This window comes from Scomber scombrus, chromosome 13 (assembly GCF_963691925.1).
Source record: "Scomber scombrus chromosome 13, fScoSco1.1, whole genome shotgun sequence".
Lineage (NCBI taxonomy): Eukaryota > Metazoa > Chordata > Actinopteri > Scombriformes > Scombridae > Scomber > Scomber scombrus.
The window spans coordinates 22,651,205-22,668,315 of NC_084982.1; the positions used below are offsets into that span (position 1 = coordinate 22,651,205).

Genomic DNA, 17,111 nt, shown 5'->3' on the forward strand with positions numbered 1-17,111 from the left:
TCCGACTTTCATCAGTTTATCATGAGCAGCATCACAGCATTTCCACACACACAAGAGCTGCCTCAGCTGTGTATATGGCAGTGTTGTGATGGAGCCCAATCACAGGTCTTTTTTCATGGAGTAAATTGTACTGTAATGAAAATGTGCTGTACCCAGGTCCATGGTCTGCTCTGAAGGGTCTGTCGGGATGCCATAGAACATGATGCTGGTCAACATTGTACAGAGCAGAAGGGAGAAACAGCAGGACACTCTCTGGACACGAGTGAAGGAGCTGCTCGCTGGTCGATTTATTACAGAGTACCAGAGGTGTCCGTCACTGAAATCCTTTGTTGTCTTCAAGAAGAACAAATTACTGGAAAATAAAAGCAACATGTACATTGTAATATAAAAAGAATTATAAACCCTCTTCTCCAAACTTTAACCTTTTATTTTATTTTTTGCAAAAAGAAAGAGCCACAAATCCTCAGTAAGTTACCACTTCAGTGTGTATGCTTAATATTTATAGAGCCTAAACCAGAATTAGATTAGTGACAGATTTTTTTCACATTTTATTTCAATTCAGTTTCATCCCATTCAAATAAATGTCCCCCTTCACACAAAAATCAGTTTTTCTTGTTACTTCACATGGATGTTTGGTCTTCACTGTGCGGAATTTGCTACTAGAAGTTTCCTTTCATCTGCTAAATAGGAAAGGTTTTTCTGTGCTCTCCTTATGTCTGAATTCTAGATGTTTACCTATGAGCATAATAATTGACATCAAATATATGGAAACTACCGCACTCACTAAATTGAAAACTTGAAATCTACAAAAGCACAAACACTGAGAAATGACATTTCAGTCGAGCAGGATAGATCTTCTGCCGAGCAGTTAAACTTTAGAAGTGAATGTTTGCATATTTATAGATTCAGGACTTTTCAAAAACTCAGCCTACATTAAACTTGCCATTATTCAAATTGAAATGCGAGCCCACCATTGAATTTTCATTCACATTTGATCTGAGCTCTTGGTATTCAAATTCAAATGAAAAATCCTTTTCTTGACTTCCAAATTCAACCTTTAGACTTCAACCACATGTTTGTGTGTATAATTTTGTTGCCCAAAACCTCAATGCTTTTGCCTTACCTGAATCTTTTCAAATCCATCTCTGTCGAAACAGGAAAAACTTTATCAAGGGAGCAGTCCCCAATATCTATGGCCAGCCAGGAGTTGCACAGAAAATGCCATTTCTGCTCAGACTGTAAATCCTGCACCATGACATTGCCTACATACCTGAAAAACATGTAAAGAATCCTCAACTTTTAAATTACAAAAGAGCTTTATTTATTCGTGACTATTACACTAAACAGACCAAAAAGAGAGCAAAATACTTTTCTACTCTGCAGGAGAACTAAAATGACAACTACATTATAATAAATGATCTAACTGGCTGATTGAAAAGAAGAGCCAGTAATCATCTGTAAGATCAGATATATTGATTTATTTCAGAGTTGCTCTGACATTTCTGTATTTGCCTACCAGGCAGGATGCCTCCCTGAGTTGTTGTGCCACAGCCGGATGCCCTGCAGGTCTCCCAGGGAGAAGGGTGTAGTTAGTAGGAATATATCTACTGCACCTCTCTCAAACACACATTTCTTTGGATCTGTCAGGTGGTGTGGCTCACTGTTTCCTTCTGCACCAAACAGCGTTATTGTCACCTAAAACAGTTAAGAACTCCACAAGTTAAAACTGAAAAGTCAGATCTTAAAATAAAAGCAATGTAACCTACATGTAATCCGTGTAAACGGTGGGTTAATAGATAATACTGACAGTAATCATTTGACTAATGAACAAGTAATAAATGTTGTGACACCCACCTTTGGCTATTGAGCGCAGTTAAATACAAAATGCTACAATGGACCGAATACAAATGAGTATCTCATTGTCTCATGTTTACCTAAGTAAATATAATAAATGCAAGTGGGTGAAACCGCACATATCATACAACATTTAATCCATGAGACTCAAGTTATTCTGTAAAACAGAAATACGAACACTCAGCAAAGTAACACTTCACTTGGAGTTAAAACATTGAATGAGATGCTGGTAAGACATTCCTCAAAAGATTCACGTGGTTAATCAAAATGAACAAACCTGAGTAAACAAGAGTCTTGACACTTAAAGAAGCAGGGAGAGGGTACTATCATTTCAGTTTTGTTTTGTTTGGCTTTTGGGGAGAGCGATGAATAACTTTTTGTTATTGCATCTTTATGTTTCATTTCAGCCTTCCCTTGGCAGTTTTAGAGGAGATCAAATAGCTACATGAAAACAGATGGTGTCATTTACATCACGAGTCACAAAGGTGTGTTTTGCCATATGCAGAGCTCAGCCATACTGTTTCTGTATAAGGGATTTATTAAAATGAAACCAGTAGTTAATTAGGAGTTGCTCATTTTGAGAAACACATGGATCTAATTAGTGATTACCAACTGCACATTATCAATAGTCAGGAGAACATCTTTTTTTACTAGCCTATTCAGTGAAATGAAACATGCTTGCTGTTTGTAATAAATATGATCTGCACGAGTGTTCCCTTCAGTCCCCAAACGGATCTGTATGCACACACTTTGTCATTAGTTGTGTCACAGTTAGCCAGACTGATACTGAGAGAATCACAAAAAAAAAACAGCTGTGCATAAAATGAGAGCTTGGAAGTGGCACACACAGCTGTCCGCTCATGTCAGTGAACATTAACTTTAAATGAAGATTAACTTATGTTTTATATTTTCCAGTGCTTGTCTGGATTAACAAACAGGAAAGCCCAACATATAGAGCAGGCCTGACTGGCTAGATATTAAAATATATATTCATATTTGATAGATGTATTTGTACACATTGGAAGAATCTCATATATGATGATATTATGCCTGTCTGTCAGTTGGACTAAGATACACTGATGCAAAACATGCATAATGACACAGGGATTTTTTTCACATTAATATTAATATACACTCATTAACTTTACACTATTCATTTCCGGGTGTCCGACCTGCCTGGTTATGCAATTCAGGCACAATGTAATTGGTTTATGAGATCTTTGATGTCTGATCTAATTCATATTTATTTTTATTTCCCAGCTTAAAACCCCCAGTAGCATAAAAGCTGATGCCTCTGCCTATTTTGTTTACACTTAAAAGTCCACTCAGCTGTGCATAAAAGTGCTTACCAGTACAATAGAGTGATAGTGTATGCTGCACACAGCTCTCTTTTGCACGTCAGCAAGCACTAGACTTTAAATAATGTGTGTTTTGTTATTTAACACTTACATGTGCTCTCTTTGGTACAGCTGTCTGGACACCATGAAATTGGTTTGATTATGACAGTCGTATCTAGCATGCAATATGAGGGGGATCAGGAGGGATTTTATCCCCCTTGTTAGTAAATTGACCAAAATGCTTTCCCCATGTTAACAGGTCACCCCGCCTCTCCATCCCAAAGTAGCTTATCACTCCTTTATCTGACTGAGGTTTGTGCAAATTAGAATCTATGGCTCTGACCATAGCTCTGGCATATATGTAGCCTAACTATGCTGTGTAATAATAAATTCATGGTGCTGTCCGTGGTGCTGAAATAGCAGATGGATTTGTATGTCATTGTGCTTTTTTCTCTCAGTCCCACGCTTCTATCGGTTACATCTTGGATCTATAATTTTCTCTAAACTATATAGTATAAATACTCAATTCTATACTATAACAATTATGTACTCTATGAAGTAGAACTGAGAGCAAACTGATGAGTAGCTGTCTCTCTTCCAGTGAAAGATCTCTCACTGTGCATCTTCGTATGAGTTAACTGGCAGATTTACCTGAGAGGAAGTGGAGGCTCCTCTCCGATGACCAGTGCTAACACTCAACAGGTAGCGGTACTCATCCATGGGGTTGTTGTCCTCCAGCACGCTTACCTTCACCTGCCCAAGAGCCAACACATACCAAATATTACATAAAATTTCAATGGAGGCACTTTCAAACAAAACAGATATTGCAAGGACGGAAGATCTTTTAAGATGGTTTGCTGGGAAACTCACAATAAGTTAGGTAATGTTACTTGATTTATGAGTAGTGCTCGAGATACACAATACCTTGGCAACGTCTTGAATGTCCTTTCGTCGTGCCCACACGACCACCAAAAGATAGGCTACAAAGATCGCCCCCATGAAGCACACAACCACAGGATTTTCAGTAAAGGTCCCAAACAGCTCAACAGTGCGTGATGGGTCGACAAGGTTAGGAGTGACAAAGAAAGAGCTTCCAAAGAAGGTTAAGTGGTTGCAGAGGCACTGGGTGACTAAATGTGTGGTCCCAACGCCAACCTTGGAGAACAACAACACTTCCCTTCATTAAAGTTTAGGCAACATATTATGCATGACATAAAGACAGAATTACTTCTACTTACCCTGCACCCGTTATCACTCCAGTCCAACAGTGATTCATTCCAAAATTTACATGCAGTAACAATGGAGGTAATTGATAAATTGGCATTGATGAATTTTACTCCCGGGCCCACTATGGGCCTCACTACAAGGTAATGCACTCCAATGTTTCCCTTTAACTTCTTAGGGTCTAGTAGCCAAGTGTATCTCTCCTCTGTATTAGACACACACACACACACACACACACACACACACACACACACACATAGGTAATGCATCAAAAATCTAATTTAAAGAAGCATTAGAGTTAAAAACACCCTTTCTCCACCACTGGGCAAAGTGATTCATTACCTTGTGTAGTTCCCCGATGAGGCATCTCTGTCATCGCTACATAATTTGTCTCAGTGGGGTAGTTTATATGACCAAGAAAGAGTTTGAAAGGTAAAGGATCCTCTGACGGCACCATCTTTAAAAGTGGTTGCAGAAAAAGGTATGAGTGCAGAAGAAATAGACTGACATAATTTTTAAATCTGTAGAATATATTATAATTTCATTTTATGTGTTTCCAGATTTTGCTCTTTTTTACACGTATAATAACGAGATACAAAAATACAAAAATATAATCATAGCAGTAGTGTAATTTGCAATATTTGCAATAGTGGTAATGGTTTTCATAGTAGCACAGTATCTTTTACTAACCAGCTTTAATAAACTCACACGCATACAGTATGTACACTGAAACACTGAGGGGAGATCTATAGAGTTGATCTTATAGTGATCACAGTTACAGTGATCAACATTTTCTGGATCAAAACGCTTGGGACAGAATAATTCCTTTACAACTGATGTTACAATGATTTGCTTATAGTAATCAAGTATTCTGCTTATAGTGTTCATTTTGTGCCTTTTCATACATGACAACATATTTGAAAGAATTTTTGTGCCAAATTAATTTCCACTGGAACTGCATTAGAAAGGGATCTCTTCATAACCGGTGTAGACAGGATTAACAAATAATATAGAGCAAAGGCCATTTAATCCTACACATGGTTACATGACCATAGATATGAGACACAAAAACATATAAGCCCAATCTTTAAACATCATCATACTATATACAAATGAAATAATGCATAATTCCTTTGTTTGTTGAAAGATATTGGACTGAACAGTGTCAAAGTGTCCAGGTAATTGCTATGAAATCATTTTTGGAAGAATTCATTATACATCTATGTTTTGTATTTGACATACAGTGGAGATAAAACACGTTACTAGACCTTTAACACCAATGTAGTGTCAGCCGAAGGAATATCAATGTTTGTTGTGCTGTAGTTCCTCAAGTCCATTACAGAAGTGTTGACCTGCTCTCCAACAGGCCTCGGCAACAAAATCTGTGGGCAAAGCAATATGTGAGAAAACAGATCAAAATACACGTTCACATTTAGCTTACAACTGCAAAACAGTTCTAAGGATTTAAAGAAACTGTTCTCTCAAGAAGAAACATTACAGAATCTGTCTTTTCAGGAAGTGCCGGAAATCAACATCTGTTTACATTCAAGTGTCAAAGCTCTCTAATGGCTTTAGTAATTATAATGGGAGCAAACAAAGAAAAGAGGTGACTTTAATATAGATTTTCGCAATTAAACATAGTTTTTCTTTTCAACCACGACCATGATTGCCCCATAACCTAGTAGTTATTATTGTAACAAACCATGTTTCCCTCATTTTAACAGAGTGCTTAATTTAACCCAAACCACAATCTCTCTCGAAACCTAAATTAGGTCATTTTAATGCCTAAACCTTGATTTTGACCATTGTCAAATAACATGATAAAACATATTTATATATTTTATAACAATGATTTGTTCTGGTTTTGGAAGGCACAGACAAATGACGTTGTCTTGTTGATAACTTACGATGAGAACGTCTGAAAACACTTGTATGTTTTGCTCCAAAGTGCATAGACTAACAATGTATTTGTTGTTTAATTTGGGGGGAGTAGTTGGGAGGGGAGAGCACTGAGTTTATTTTTAATGGAGTAGAGAGACCCAGTTTCCTTGTCCTTGTGAACCAATATTATAATTCAGCTCTTATTTTTAGTCTTGTTATTCTGTTTGTCATTGCAGCCAGCCACAAGTATTTCTTGTGAAATAAAGAATCTGGTGCTTCTTTTGCCTTAAAAGAGCACATTGTACGGTACATAATTGTTGTCATGGTAACAAGGACAAATTAAAAAGAAAACTATAATAAAAAATTAAATCACAACCACAGAGCCAATCAGATGCAGAGTAGGGATGAAAAATAACGCATCTACACAGAGACCAAGTGTACCAAGTTTGATGACTGTAGCATTAAGCTAAGTTACACAGCTCCATAGAAAAGGCAAAAGTGTCCACATGTTCTATTGGTGCAGGTACAACAAGGAGTAGCATGCCAAACTGGAAGAATAAAGATAAGAAAACGGAATAATAAATATGCAGGATTACAAGAGTTGTGCTTTGCGGCTTCGGTGCCAGCAAACCTAAGTATAACCACTTCGATATGCATCACAGCCGCTCTCAGTGTGACTTTATTGTGCATAATTAACAATGTGGCTTCACTTCAATTAGAGAAGTCAGGTTGAAAATCTACCAACTCCAACGCTGCATTTGTTACTTCAGCATAAATGCAACCAAATGCAAAAAAAAAATTGTTAAAGATCCCGGCGCACATATTAAAGTAATTTACAAATAATCTGCTTTGAATATTTGAATGCCTTTTTTCCACAAAATGTCAAACTTTGCATATTATATCATTCTGCAGTGAAGGTCAAACAATAAGAACAAAAAGGAGAACACATGTTTTGAGGAGAGAAAGTCTTTAACCAGAAGTGTCTTATTTATTTATTTATTTTTACTTTAACAGGTGAAGTGCTTAATTCAATGTACTGCAAATGAAGAAGTGTGTCCACGGTACGTGTGTCAGACCTAGTTCTCATTTCATTTTCAGTTTTCAGTTGTTCCTCCAAGGTGCCTCAGTTCTTCATGTTGAAATAGATGTCTGTTATTTTAAGCATATAAATTAGCCCTCCCTGGTTAAACTGATGCATTTCAAAACATTTTAACCTTACAGAGAGAATCCAGGATTGCACAACTCTCAGATATTGTTACCGCACTGACCTCTATATCATTTTTTAAGTTCTCCACAGGTATATTGGAGCCATCTTTTGTCGTGAGGGATAAATGACCTACTAAGCCGCTGATGTTCCCTCTCTCATTCCAGGAAAATGGATTTTTATCCGAACTCATCATCTGTGAATGTTTTTAAAGAGCGAGAGTAAATTTAAACTGCATTAACAAATCAGACACTTCGTGCAACAGTGACAAAAAACTTGAGCTCTAACATGCACACCATCTTCTGTACAACACTGGAACCTGAACTTTAAAAAAAAAGCACACGCTCTCAATAACTTACTCGTATATCCACTGGATCCTTTGAAGGAAATGTGTTAGAAGGTAGGATTGGGAGAGAAAATTTGGAGCAGGAACAGTTGGGAATATTTATGGGCTCAATGTGCAATGTTGCCGGTGTTGCTCTGGGAGAAAAGATGTAAAGAGACTAAAGATTTAAAGGACAACCTTTCTTCATCAAGTCAAAAAAGTAAGTACTGTATATCTATATCACAACTTGTAGTTTGGGGAATTCCTACCTTTTAACAAACATACTAATATGACCTTGCTGGATAATAGTTGGTGGCTCATTTGTCTTTTGAAATCTTAACAGTGCAGTCTGTACATTCTTCAGAGCAACGAGAAGGGCATCAGAGATCTTTTTCTGCAAATGATAACAGAGGACATTTATGAAAAGGAAAAGGTTGCTTTTTCTTTTTTCTTTCATCTGAAAATTCAGACCGCCATTCAGAGGAGATGAAAATTCCAGGGAAGATGGGCATGATGAATAACTGGCCTTGTTCCTGGTCACTAAACTCATTATTCATTCATATTCAACATTGTAGCCCAAGTGGTTAGTAACAGACATATTCTGAAAATCATGTAAGCATTCATTGTGTGCTGAGTTGAAGAAATTAAAAAACAGCAAGGCGCTCAGAAATAGACACATTAGACATAAATGGGAAGAAAAACAGGCACACTGAGAAACAGTATGTGATTAGTAGACTATATGTGCTCTTGAAAGGTTATAGCCACTGATTAGTACATACAATATTAATCACTCAATGAATATAGAGAAAATATATCTGATTAGCATGCACATTAGAGTTAAACAACTCACATTGGAAGAATAGTCCAGGATATTGCTCACTCCTTCTACAACAGTGCTGCCTGCATTGTACATTTCTTTCTTGTTTTCTTCACTTTCTTCCAGACCCATGTGGAGGAGAGACGAGCTGAGATTTTCAATCAATAATGAAGCCTCTTCCTGGAGTCGAGAATTAACACTCACATCACTCACACAATGAAATACTGTTAGGGAGTTCACAGTATGTTATTATAACATCCACTTATTTCTAACATCCTGCTTCAAATACACACAAATTATGAATCTGAGCAAAGGCAGCCCTGTTCTCCCGGTGGCTATTCATTTTTATAAAGCAGCGAACCAAAGCGAAAGCAGCAACTAATGATTTCACAATGATATCACAGATTTATTCCGACCTCTTAAATTCACTGTACAGTACCTGAGCAGAGACACTGAGTTCAGCGCCTTTCTGGATGACAGAAGCAAGTCCTCTTGCTGTGACCAGAACTTCTCCTGGAGTTTCGCTGGGAACTTCTTTAACCGCACCAACCATTACGTCCAGCATCTGCTCACGAAGCTTCAAGAGACAAAAGCTTTTACAATTAGGATTTATTTATTGTTATTTAGTTTAGTACAACTACTAGAAGCTTAAGTACTCCTCATTAACTATGTCACCCCTACATCTTTACATATCCTGTTCTTAACATTTTGCATTTCTTTTAAGGATTATATTCTTTTAATCTTATATTATTTTATATTGTAATGCTTTATGCTGTTTTTCTTTATTTCATATTTTAAAACATTGTGTAAGGCACTGTAAATAAGCGCCAGTAACTGCGCACAGAACTTGAGCAGTCCCATTGTCACAGTAAAGCTGCAGTGTTCACACCACCTCCAGTAAGTGATTCCTTGATATAGGCTCACAAGTAGCTAGCAATTCAGCTTAAGATGTAAAGAGGAACAATTTGGAATTACTCCACCTCCAGCCTGTGGCAACCCAATAGAACCAAGACCAGTGTGTGTCCACTGAAATTACAGATACTGTTCAACTCCTGGTAAAAAAGCAAATCAGCTGACCCCCAAAAATGTCAAAGTAAAAGATCATTTCTGAGATTAGTGCCTGTAATGTGATTATTGCATTTTGAAGTATAGAAGCTACTTACACTAATCCAATTCAGTACAATAACAAGATAGACCTTAAGCTTATGATGCACAATTTTTCTAAATTTGATAAACATAATTCTGGATGTTGTCTTTTGTGGTGTTGTGGCATTTTCTCCCTCAATATGTTATGTTAGATATGAACAGTGGGGTCCAAGTGGTCTCAGCCTTTTGGACCCCACTGTGTATGTTTGGGCTGGATTACTCCACACTACATCTTGTTTGGGCAAATGTTACATAACTGGTGCACATGGTATGGAAAAAGCACTAGACGTGCCTGGGTGTTGTTACTCTTTAAGGTTAGGGATAGATCCAAGAATGGCAAACTTTCTTAAATCGACACTGAGCCACTGAACCGTTACTTTTTAATGTGCTCAGATATATATTCTAGCAATCTATATCTACAGTATTATCCAGGAGTGCATTTACCTTTTGCCTGTCATCTTTTTGGGATACATCAGTTTGGCCATTCAGTTTATTAGAAACAGAACTGAAGAGCTGTCCCAGAGTTACTCCTGACAGTAGGCCTTGTTTCTTAAGTTGAGCCACAGCATTCGTGACTGAAGCCTGGAGATGGTCTACAGTGTTGGAGGTCGCAGCGGAATTCAGCACCTGAGGAGGAAAAAGCCATCGTCTTACAGTATCGTAAGTCAACATTTCTATAGGTTGTGTTCTGTAAGTATCATCCATTTCTCAATCATCACAGTTTTGACAGACCTGTGTAGTAATAGTGGTTCTTGCTACAAAGCTTTTATGTTTTGCGGTTGCTGTAATACCCAGGTTGAAGTTGGAACTGCTGTCTCCAAGAGGAAGGAATACAGACTTTGCCTCATTGTTCCTACTGCAACGCACCAGCTTACCTGTTCAAACAAGAAAGTCATGCAGATTAAAAGATCTATTGGAGAGTACATTTAAAGTTATAAACTGAATACTATGAAAAATGAGAGACTTAGATCAGTCGTCTTGTTCCAAAGGTGTTGCCAACTTGATATACTTACCCCCAGTCTTAAAACAATACTGACACCTTGTACAGGGAATTTTAGTATTGCAAGTTATACTGAAAGCCTCAAGTATTGTACCACTCTTTGGTGATATGCTACATGAGAGCTCATCAGAATTGTTGTTGATCGCTTGTGAAGTTGTACCACCAGGGTCAGCAGTGACAGTGGTGGCACTAGTAGTGCCAGGTGGTGTATTGGCAGGTTCAACAGTGGCATCAGTTTTTTCGTGGCTGCCTTCAGTGACAGTGGTTGCACTAGTAGTGCGAGGTGGTGTATTAGCAGGTTCAACAGTGGCATCAGTTTTTTCGTGGCTGCCTTCAGTGACAGTGGTTGCACTAGTAGTGCCAGGTGGTGTATTAGCAGGTTCAACAGTGGCATCAGTTTTTTCGTGGCTGCCTTCAGTGACAGTGGTTGCACTAGTAGTGCCAGGTGGTGTATTAGCAGGTTCAACAGTGGCATCAGTTTTTTCGTGGCTGCCTTCAGTGACAGTTGTGGCACTAGTAGTGCCAGGTGGTGTATTAGCAGGTTCAACAGTGGCATCAGTTTTTTCGTGGCTGTCTTCAGGTTTTGCTGTTGTCACAGTGGTAACTGTTTTTTGGGTAACAGGATCTGAAGGTGATGATGTCTCTATGGTGAATGTTGCGTAAATAGGTACATCATCCTCTTTAGTATAAAAGAAAAAGACAATGTGTAACATGTAAGGATTATTATTTAAAAGAAATAAAGGTACTATTTTATATATTGATGTTAATGGTTTACTGTGTACAAACAATGAAAAGACCAACAACCATAAGACAATTCATACAGAGTAGTAGTACAATACAGTTGCAATACACAACATTCAGCCACTAGATGTCACACTATAGCACCAACATTTCAGACCAAAACAAAAGTGTGTGTCATTTACTCAATAAAAAAATCAAAGCATTCCCTGAGAAACTCAGATCAAATTGTCAAACTAGGCAGTGCTGATCAAATGAGGATCAAGATTATGTTAGTGCATTGCCTATATCTCGCCTCAAATGCTTTCATACATATATTTCAGTGTACTGTTTAGCTGTAATTTGAGAAAGTTGTGATGCGGCCACCATCATGAAAACTGATGTGAATGATGCAGAAGGATTCACTTACACTAACATGCATGTGACTGGACCGACTTCCAAAACAAAGAACAGAGAAGTTCAGGGAGTGTGACTTCATTGACTACTCAGGTCGCCAAATACTTCCCTATATCCTTACATAATAAATAGCTGTTTGCTGACATCTAGTGCGGCTGAATGTCATGTATTGTACTGAAATAGTACTGTTAATTCTGCAATGGTGAGTTAATTTCCTTGCATGAATTCAGCTTCATTCAGTGACTAAAGTACTAACAAAACTACTCTGGTCGTACTCTGGTCCCCTCATTACTGCTGTAAGTTTGCAACATTTGCACATTAATAATTTGCCAGGATCTAAAAAATAATAGTGTAGCTTTGATTTTGTTTTACTGACATATGTATACACACCAGTAGTTATCACCACAACGACATTCTGATGGGCCTGCTTAGCCCATAAAAGAATGGAACGATTTATGGTGTATTCAGTCCCACCATTCTTTGTCTCTGTAAGTGGCCTTTGCTCTGCGTTTGTGTAGCAGCTCCTTGTCTCAGCCTGCAAATGAATTAACATTCAGTCAGTGATACATTATTCAATTTACAGTATCGAATCTTGTAGTCCAAACAATTTAGAATCAATGAAGAAGGTCATGTTACGTTGAGTAATCACTTACTGGCCAATGTCCCTCATTTTGTATGTCCATAATATTCCACACAACTTCCGGACAATTTCCTTTACACTTCATTTTGATTTTTGCATCTTTGATAAAGTTTAGTGGATTACAGCCTTGAATACACTTGAAGCTACGGCACAAGAAAAACAGATCATTGTATTCACATTAATACAACCAAAAGGATATTGAGTTATACTGTACTCCATGCCCGATTGATCATTTAGTTACTCTGCTTGATTTGGTTATTTATGAAAGAATATCTTCACATGTAAAAAGAACCACTAAAATCCATAAATTATACTTATAGCCATATAATATGGTGAGAAGACAAATGAAAATGTCAGTTCAATTCTCTCAGATATCAGAGTAGATCAATTTCAAAAACATCACGTACCTTAGCCCTTCTGGGATGTTTTTCTTGGGAGTGTAGGTGATACATATGGATTTAGTGCGCCACACATTATTATTGGTTTTAGCAGACACAATAAAATGATATTTATTAAATTGAAATGGATCTGGAAGACAGCTTCCTTCAATGGTGTGACTCATTGTGTCCCAACTTCCTTGGCATTTACATGGATTTTCTGTGAATGAACAAAGGAAGTCATTTTAACCTAAAAACTTTATTTTGTATTTGACAACTAGAAGGCCTTTTTCATAACAATGAAACATGAGCGTAATAAATGAATTTTTAAAACACATATCTCAAAATGAATTGGATGGTCTGAGAGGGAAAGATATACACATCAACTTGGCAGTCTCTAAAAGTTTTGACATGTGTTCAAATACAACCATTTATTTTGTTTTCCTTTATTAATGAAAATCAAAATTATATTTCTAACAATGCACTTTGTCCTGCTAGAGTTTCTTCGGGCTGTGAATAATCAAAGATATTAGGGTATATTTATGAAATACCCATTGCCAGCTAATTGATAACTGACAAGTGGTCTCATTTATAACTCATTACATACTCACAAAACTTTCCACGCAAAAGTTGTGATCTATAAAAACAAACTTGATGGGAGAATATTCTCACCTTTTTTGTACTCTAATTCTAACCTGTGCATACAAACGCTTTGAGACAGTGGAAATTAGCAACAGAGATGGTGATAATGATCTCTCTCAAACATGTTATTTCATCTCATATCACATTTTAATTTAATCAGTTTATCATAAACATTCAGACCAGCAGTATAATTGGTGTTTGTGCTAGTGAGCCATAACTATTCCATAAGCACATTTTAATTTTAAAACCCAACTGAAATCTCAAACCAAAGTTAACTCAACATTAAGTCAGCGTTGTCTCACCCAGAGCACAGAGGAGAGGGTCAGTTGTGGAAATGAAAGATATGTCAGGATGTGCAGGTGGCAGGATGAAAGGAAAGTCTGGCTTGCCTTTCTCTGATATTCAGCAGGAGTATACCGATTCCTTTTCACCTCAACTACATTAGCTAACTGAGGAAATCATCAACATTGGTTGTAGAAATCCAAGATGACATCAAATCACTTAAAGAACTGTAGAACAGCGTGCTTTCAATTATGTCTTTTAACACTGTACATATATCACTAAGTATGATTGAAAATATTTTTCTTATAGCTTTTGTATGTAAAATCGCTGCAGTGAACGCCATGTTGGCTGCCAACACATGGTGCCTTCTCCAGTCACCTCACTGGCACATTTTCACCACCTGAACTCATATATGGATGGAGTAAACTAGAGAAACACCTGCATCCACACAAAAGTTTACTGAAGTTGTATATGGGTGTTGTGGGTTACACACATAACTTAAACGAGTTCAAAAAACAGTGTTGAGTGAGGTGGACTTCTACGTTTACTCTTGACACTGATGGGCATCTCAAGAGAGAGAGACTGATTTGTCCAGCAAAAGGAACAGTACATCAATATTCTTAAAGGCTTTTGCATCAGCCATTTATGGGTGGTATATGAGGCTGATCCAAGCGCACATTTATTTATAAATATAACATTGCCTGCAGGTGTACATGCAGCTTTATAAATCGTTTTATAATTGAGAACCCAGGTCATTTTTAAAGAATGAATTGAGAAAAACCTTGGAAATGTAAGTAATGCAAAAAAATCTTTCTAAAACATATCATATCCCACAACCTGTGCACTGTATCCCCGTCACCAGTAAGTGGAAAATGTGGATGCTAATTCAGGGCCTAACATCCTGTCATTTTGCATAATCACTGGATGTACAGTTAATATCCAAAGACATATTGCATTTTCCAAAATGAATTGTGTCCTACAGGCCCTGGTCAGCCAGTTACAGATTGAAATAATAAATCTACAATTTCCCTGCGATATGACCAAAGGATTGGATTGTAGCGACATAATGTCAGTGCTGATGTGCAATCATTATGAGTAAGATATTTACATTCTATTGTCCTAACTGTAATGCATGTTTTAGTTTAATGGACATATTGATGCAGGTTTTATGCTGCTTGTTGTCTATGCTGTTATCTGATTAACTGCCATACAGTTATCAGTTGGATTCATTTGTGATTTAGTGACCTGTATTTTCATTCCTGATAGATTGCTGTGTCTAAACACTGCTCCTTTGGGTCTTTTTTACATTTTAAGTCAATAATGAGCAATAAGCAATTAATGAATGAGAGATAAATGGTTACTAAGGTAAAATAATTACTGTACAATACTGATGATACTGTAGATATTTTTTTATACTAGCTAGCTCTACATTGAAACTCAAAAACAAATCTGTATTGTATTTCCTTGTGTTCTTCATGGTTCATCAACTGGTGAGGGTGTTATTTGCCACGGACATGCAGCTTTAGCCTTGTTGTTTTTGCACAATGGCATTTTTCAAGTACAAAGTTCTTATTTTCAAAAAGGTCAGCTGGACAAATAAAAGAAGTCAACTGGAGAGAGCATTTTCAAACAACTCATGGAACTAGCATGAGCGTATTTAGCTGGCTAGCTATAGCTTCAGATAAAAGTCTGCTGGGGACAAATGTTATTTGAACTGACAAAATTGACGGTTGCTGACTAGAAATGAGAGGGTGATTTTGTTTATCTCTGTCTGAAATCAAAGACCTAAATTCCAGAAATCACTGAGAATTTCAAGTGGCAAATCTGCAACCGTTATCTTATATCTTGAGAAAATGGAAAGCTTGACATGCTTAGCAATTGTAACTGAGGGGGAGAGAGCTTAACAAACTACTGCATGTTTTGGCCATGTCACAGTTCAGAAAATCAACACATGAAAAAAATATAATAAAGAATTGAGTAGATACTTACTGCACTCCCACCGAAATTTTGCATTCTCAGTAGTTGGATAGGATTCTTCAGGTATTGAAAGTGTGATAGGTGTATTTTTGGAAGTTATTGAATCTGAAGGTGTTGCAATGAGTTGGAGTGGAGCTCTGACAACTCTAACATGTTTTTCTCTCTGAAAATTAAAATAAACAAAATGATTATATATTTATATTTATAAATCATTATATTATGATTTATAAATAACATATACTGCTACTGTATATAATATATTTAAATATAGCACGACACCCTGCATTTCTAAGGTTACTCGTAATTAAAGTAAATGGAAGAAATTTTACCGCTCTCATCAACAAATAGTCATTTTTGTTGCAGGCGGCCAACATATCCACATCCACTTCCAAAGAGGAGAAGACGTTCCATGCTCGGAGTCTCACATGTAAAGACCCTGTAGTAAAACATTCACTCATGAAAACAAAATAATCATCAGCTCATCTGACTAAATAACCTGAAACATGAGAAAATACCTATAATTATTTAATGTCAACTTCTGATGCTACGACACAACACCAACTTAAAATGTAATTTCATATTATTAACATTACAGATGGAAGAAAAATAACATATTGAGACTAAACACTTCAACAATGTGATAACTGTGTGATGTGCAGCAGGACATTATCACAGCTGTGGATTTCCCCACCAAACTGGATGTGGTACGAGGCTCTCGCCATGTATGCGCTGTTATCCGTTAGCCTCCTGCTAGCAGACTGCACTGTGTCATAGCTGAACTGATACAATGTACACTGCAGAATGATCTTAACAATCTGTCTTTAAAAGTACTGAGAGCTGAAAACAACGAGCAAACAGGACCACAGCAGTGCGGCTTACCATGGATCATCATGGTTACCACCTGCTGTGAGCGTCAAAAAGAATTTCATCACAAGCTGATTTCATCACAAGCTGATTTCACCCAGCATGGATAAAGCAGACCAACCCAGGCTACTGTAAAAACCCTATTAAATTTACTCTGGATACCTGAAACACACAGTTTCTGATTGATGTTGGCGAAGGCCCAATAAAGAGTGAAAATTGTAATGGAGAGAACCTCTTTGCAGCTGGAATGCAATGCTGTTGGTAATTACAGATGCTGTACGTGAGTTGTGTAATGTGTTTACCAATTTGGATCAGAGAGATGAGGAGGAATAACCAGTCTGCCCTAACCTATACCTTTTCAGCATCAAAGGATGCAATGATAAATGGTGGCTTGTTGGGGAAGTTAC

At 37.3% G+C, this 17,111-nt stretch overlaps 1 protein-coding gene across 1 annotated transcript in view; it reads right to left on the bottom strand.

Annotated features, from left to right (window-relative positions):
- Positions 1 to 17,111, bottom strand: part of LOC133992636 (polycystin-1-like protein 2) — a 43,517-nt gene that overhangs the window by 15,240 nt on the left and 11,166 nt on the right. Inside the window, exons 9-23 of the mRNA XM_062431321.1 lie at positions 10,883 to 11,467; positions 10,521 to 10,663; positions 10,233 to 10,415; positions 9,082 to 9,219; positions 8,676 to 8,822; positions 8,181 to 8,219; positions 7,565 to 7,696; positions 5,684 to 5,797; positions 4,758 to 4,872; positions 4,404 to 4,620; positions 4,116 to 4,368; positions 3,843 to 3,944; positions 1,517 to 1,695; positions 1,124 to 1,270; positions 153 to 352 (exon numbers count right to left, since the gene is read on the bottom strand). Of these exons, the coding sequence (XP_062287305.1) occupies positions 153 to 352; positions 1,124 to 1,270; positions 1,517 to 1,695; positions 3,843 to 3,944; positions 4,116 to 4,368; positions 4,404 to 4,620; positions 4,758 to 4,872; positions 5,684 to 5,797; positions 7,565 to 7,696; positions 8,181 to 8,219; positions 8,676 to 8,822; positions 9,082 to 9,219; positions 10,233 to 10,415; positions 10,521 to 10,663; positions 10,883 to 11,467 (2,694 nt within the window). The remainder of the gene's footprint in view (positions 1 to 152; positions 353 to 1,123; positions 1,271 to 1,516; positions 1,696 to 3,842; positions 3,945 to 4,115; positions 4,369 to 4,403; positions 4,621 to 4,757; positions 4,873 to 5,683; positions 5,798 to 7,564; positions 7,697 to 8,180; positions 8,220 to 8,675; positions 8,823 to 9,081; positions 9,220 to 10,232; positions 10,416 to 10,520; positions 10,664 to 10,882; positions 11,468 to 17,111) is intronic.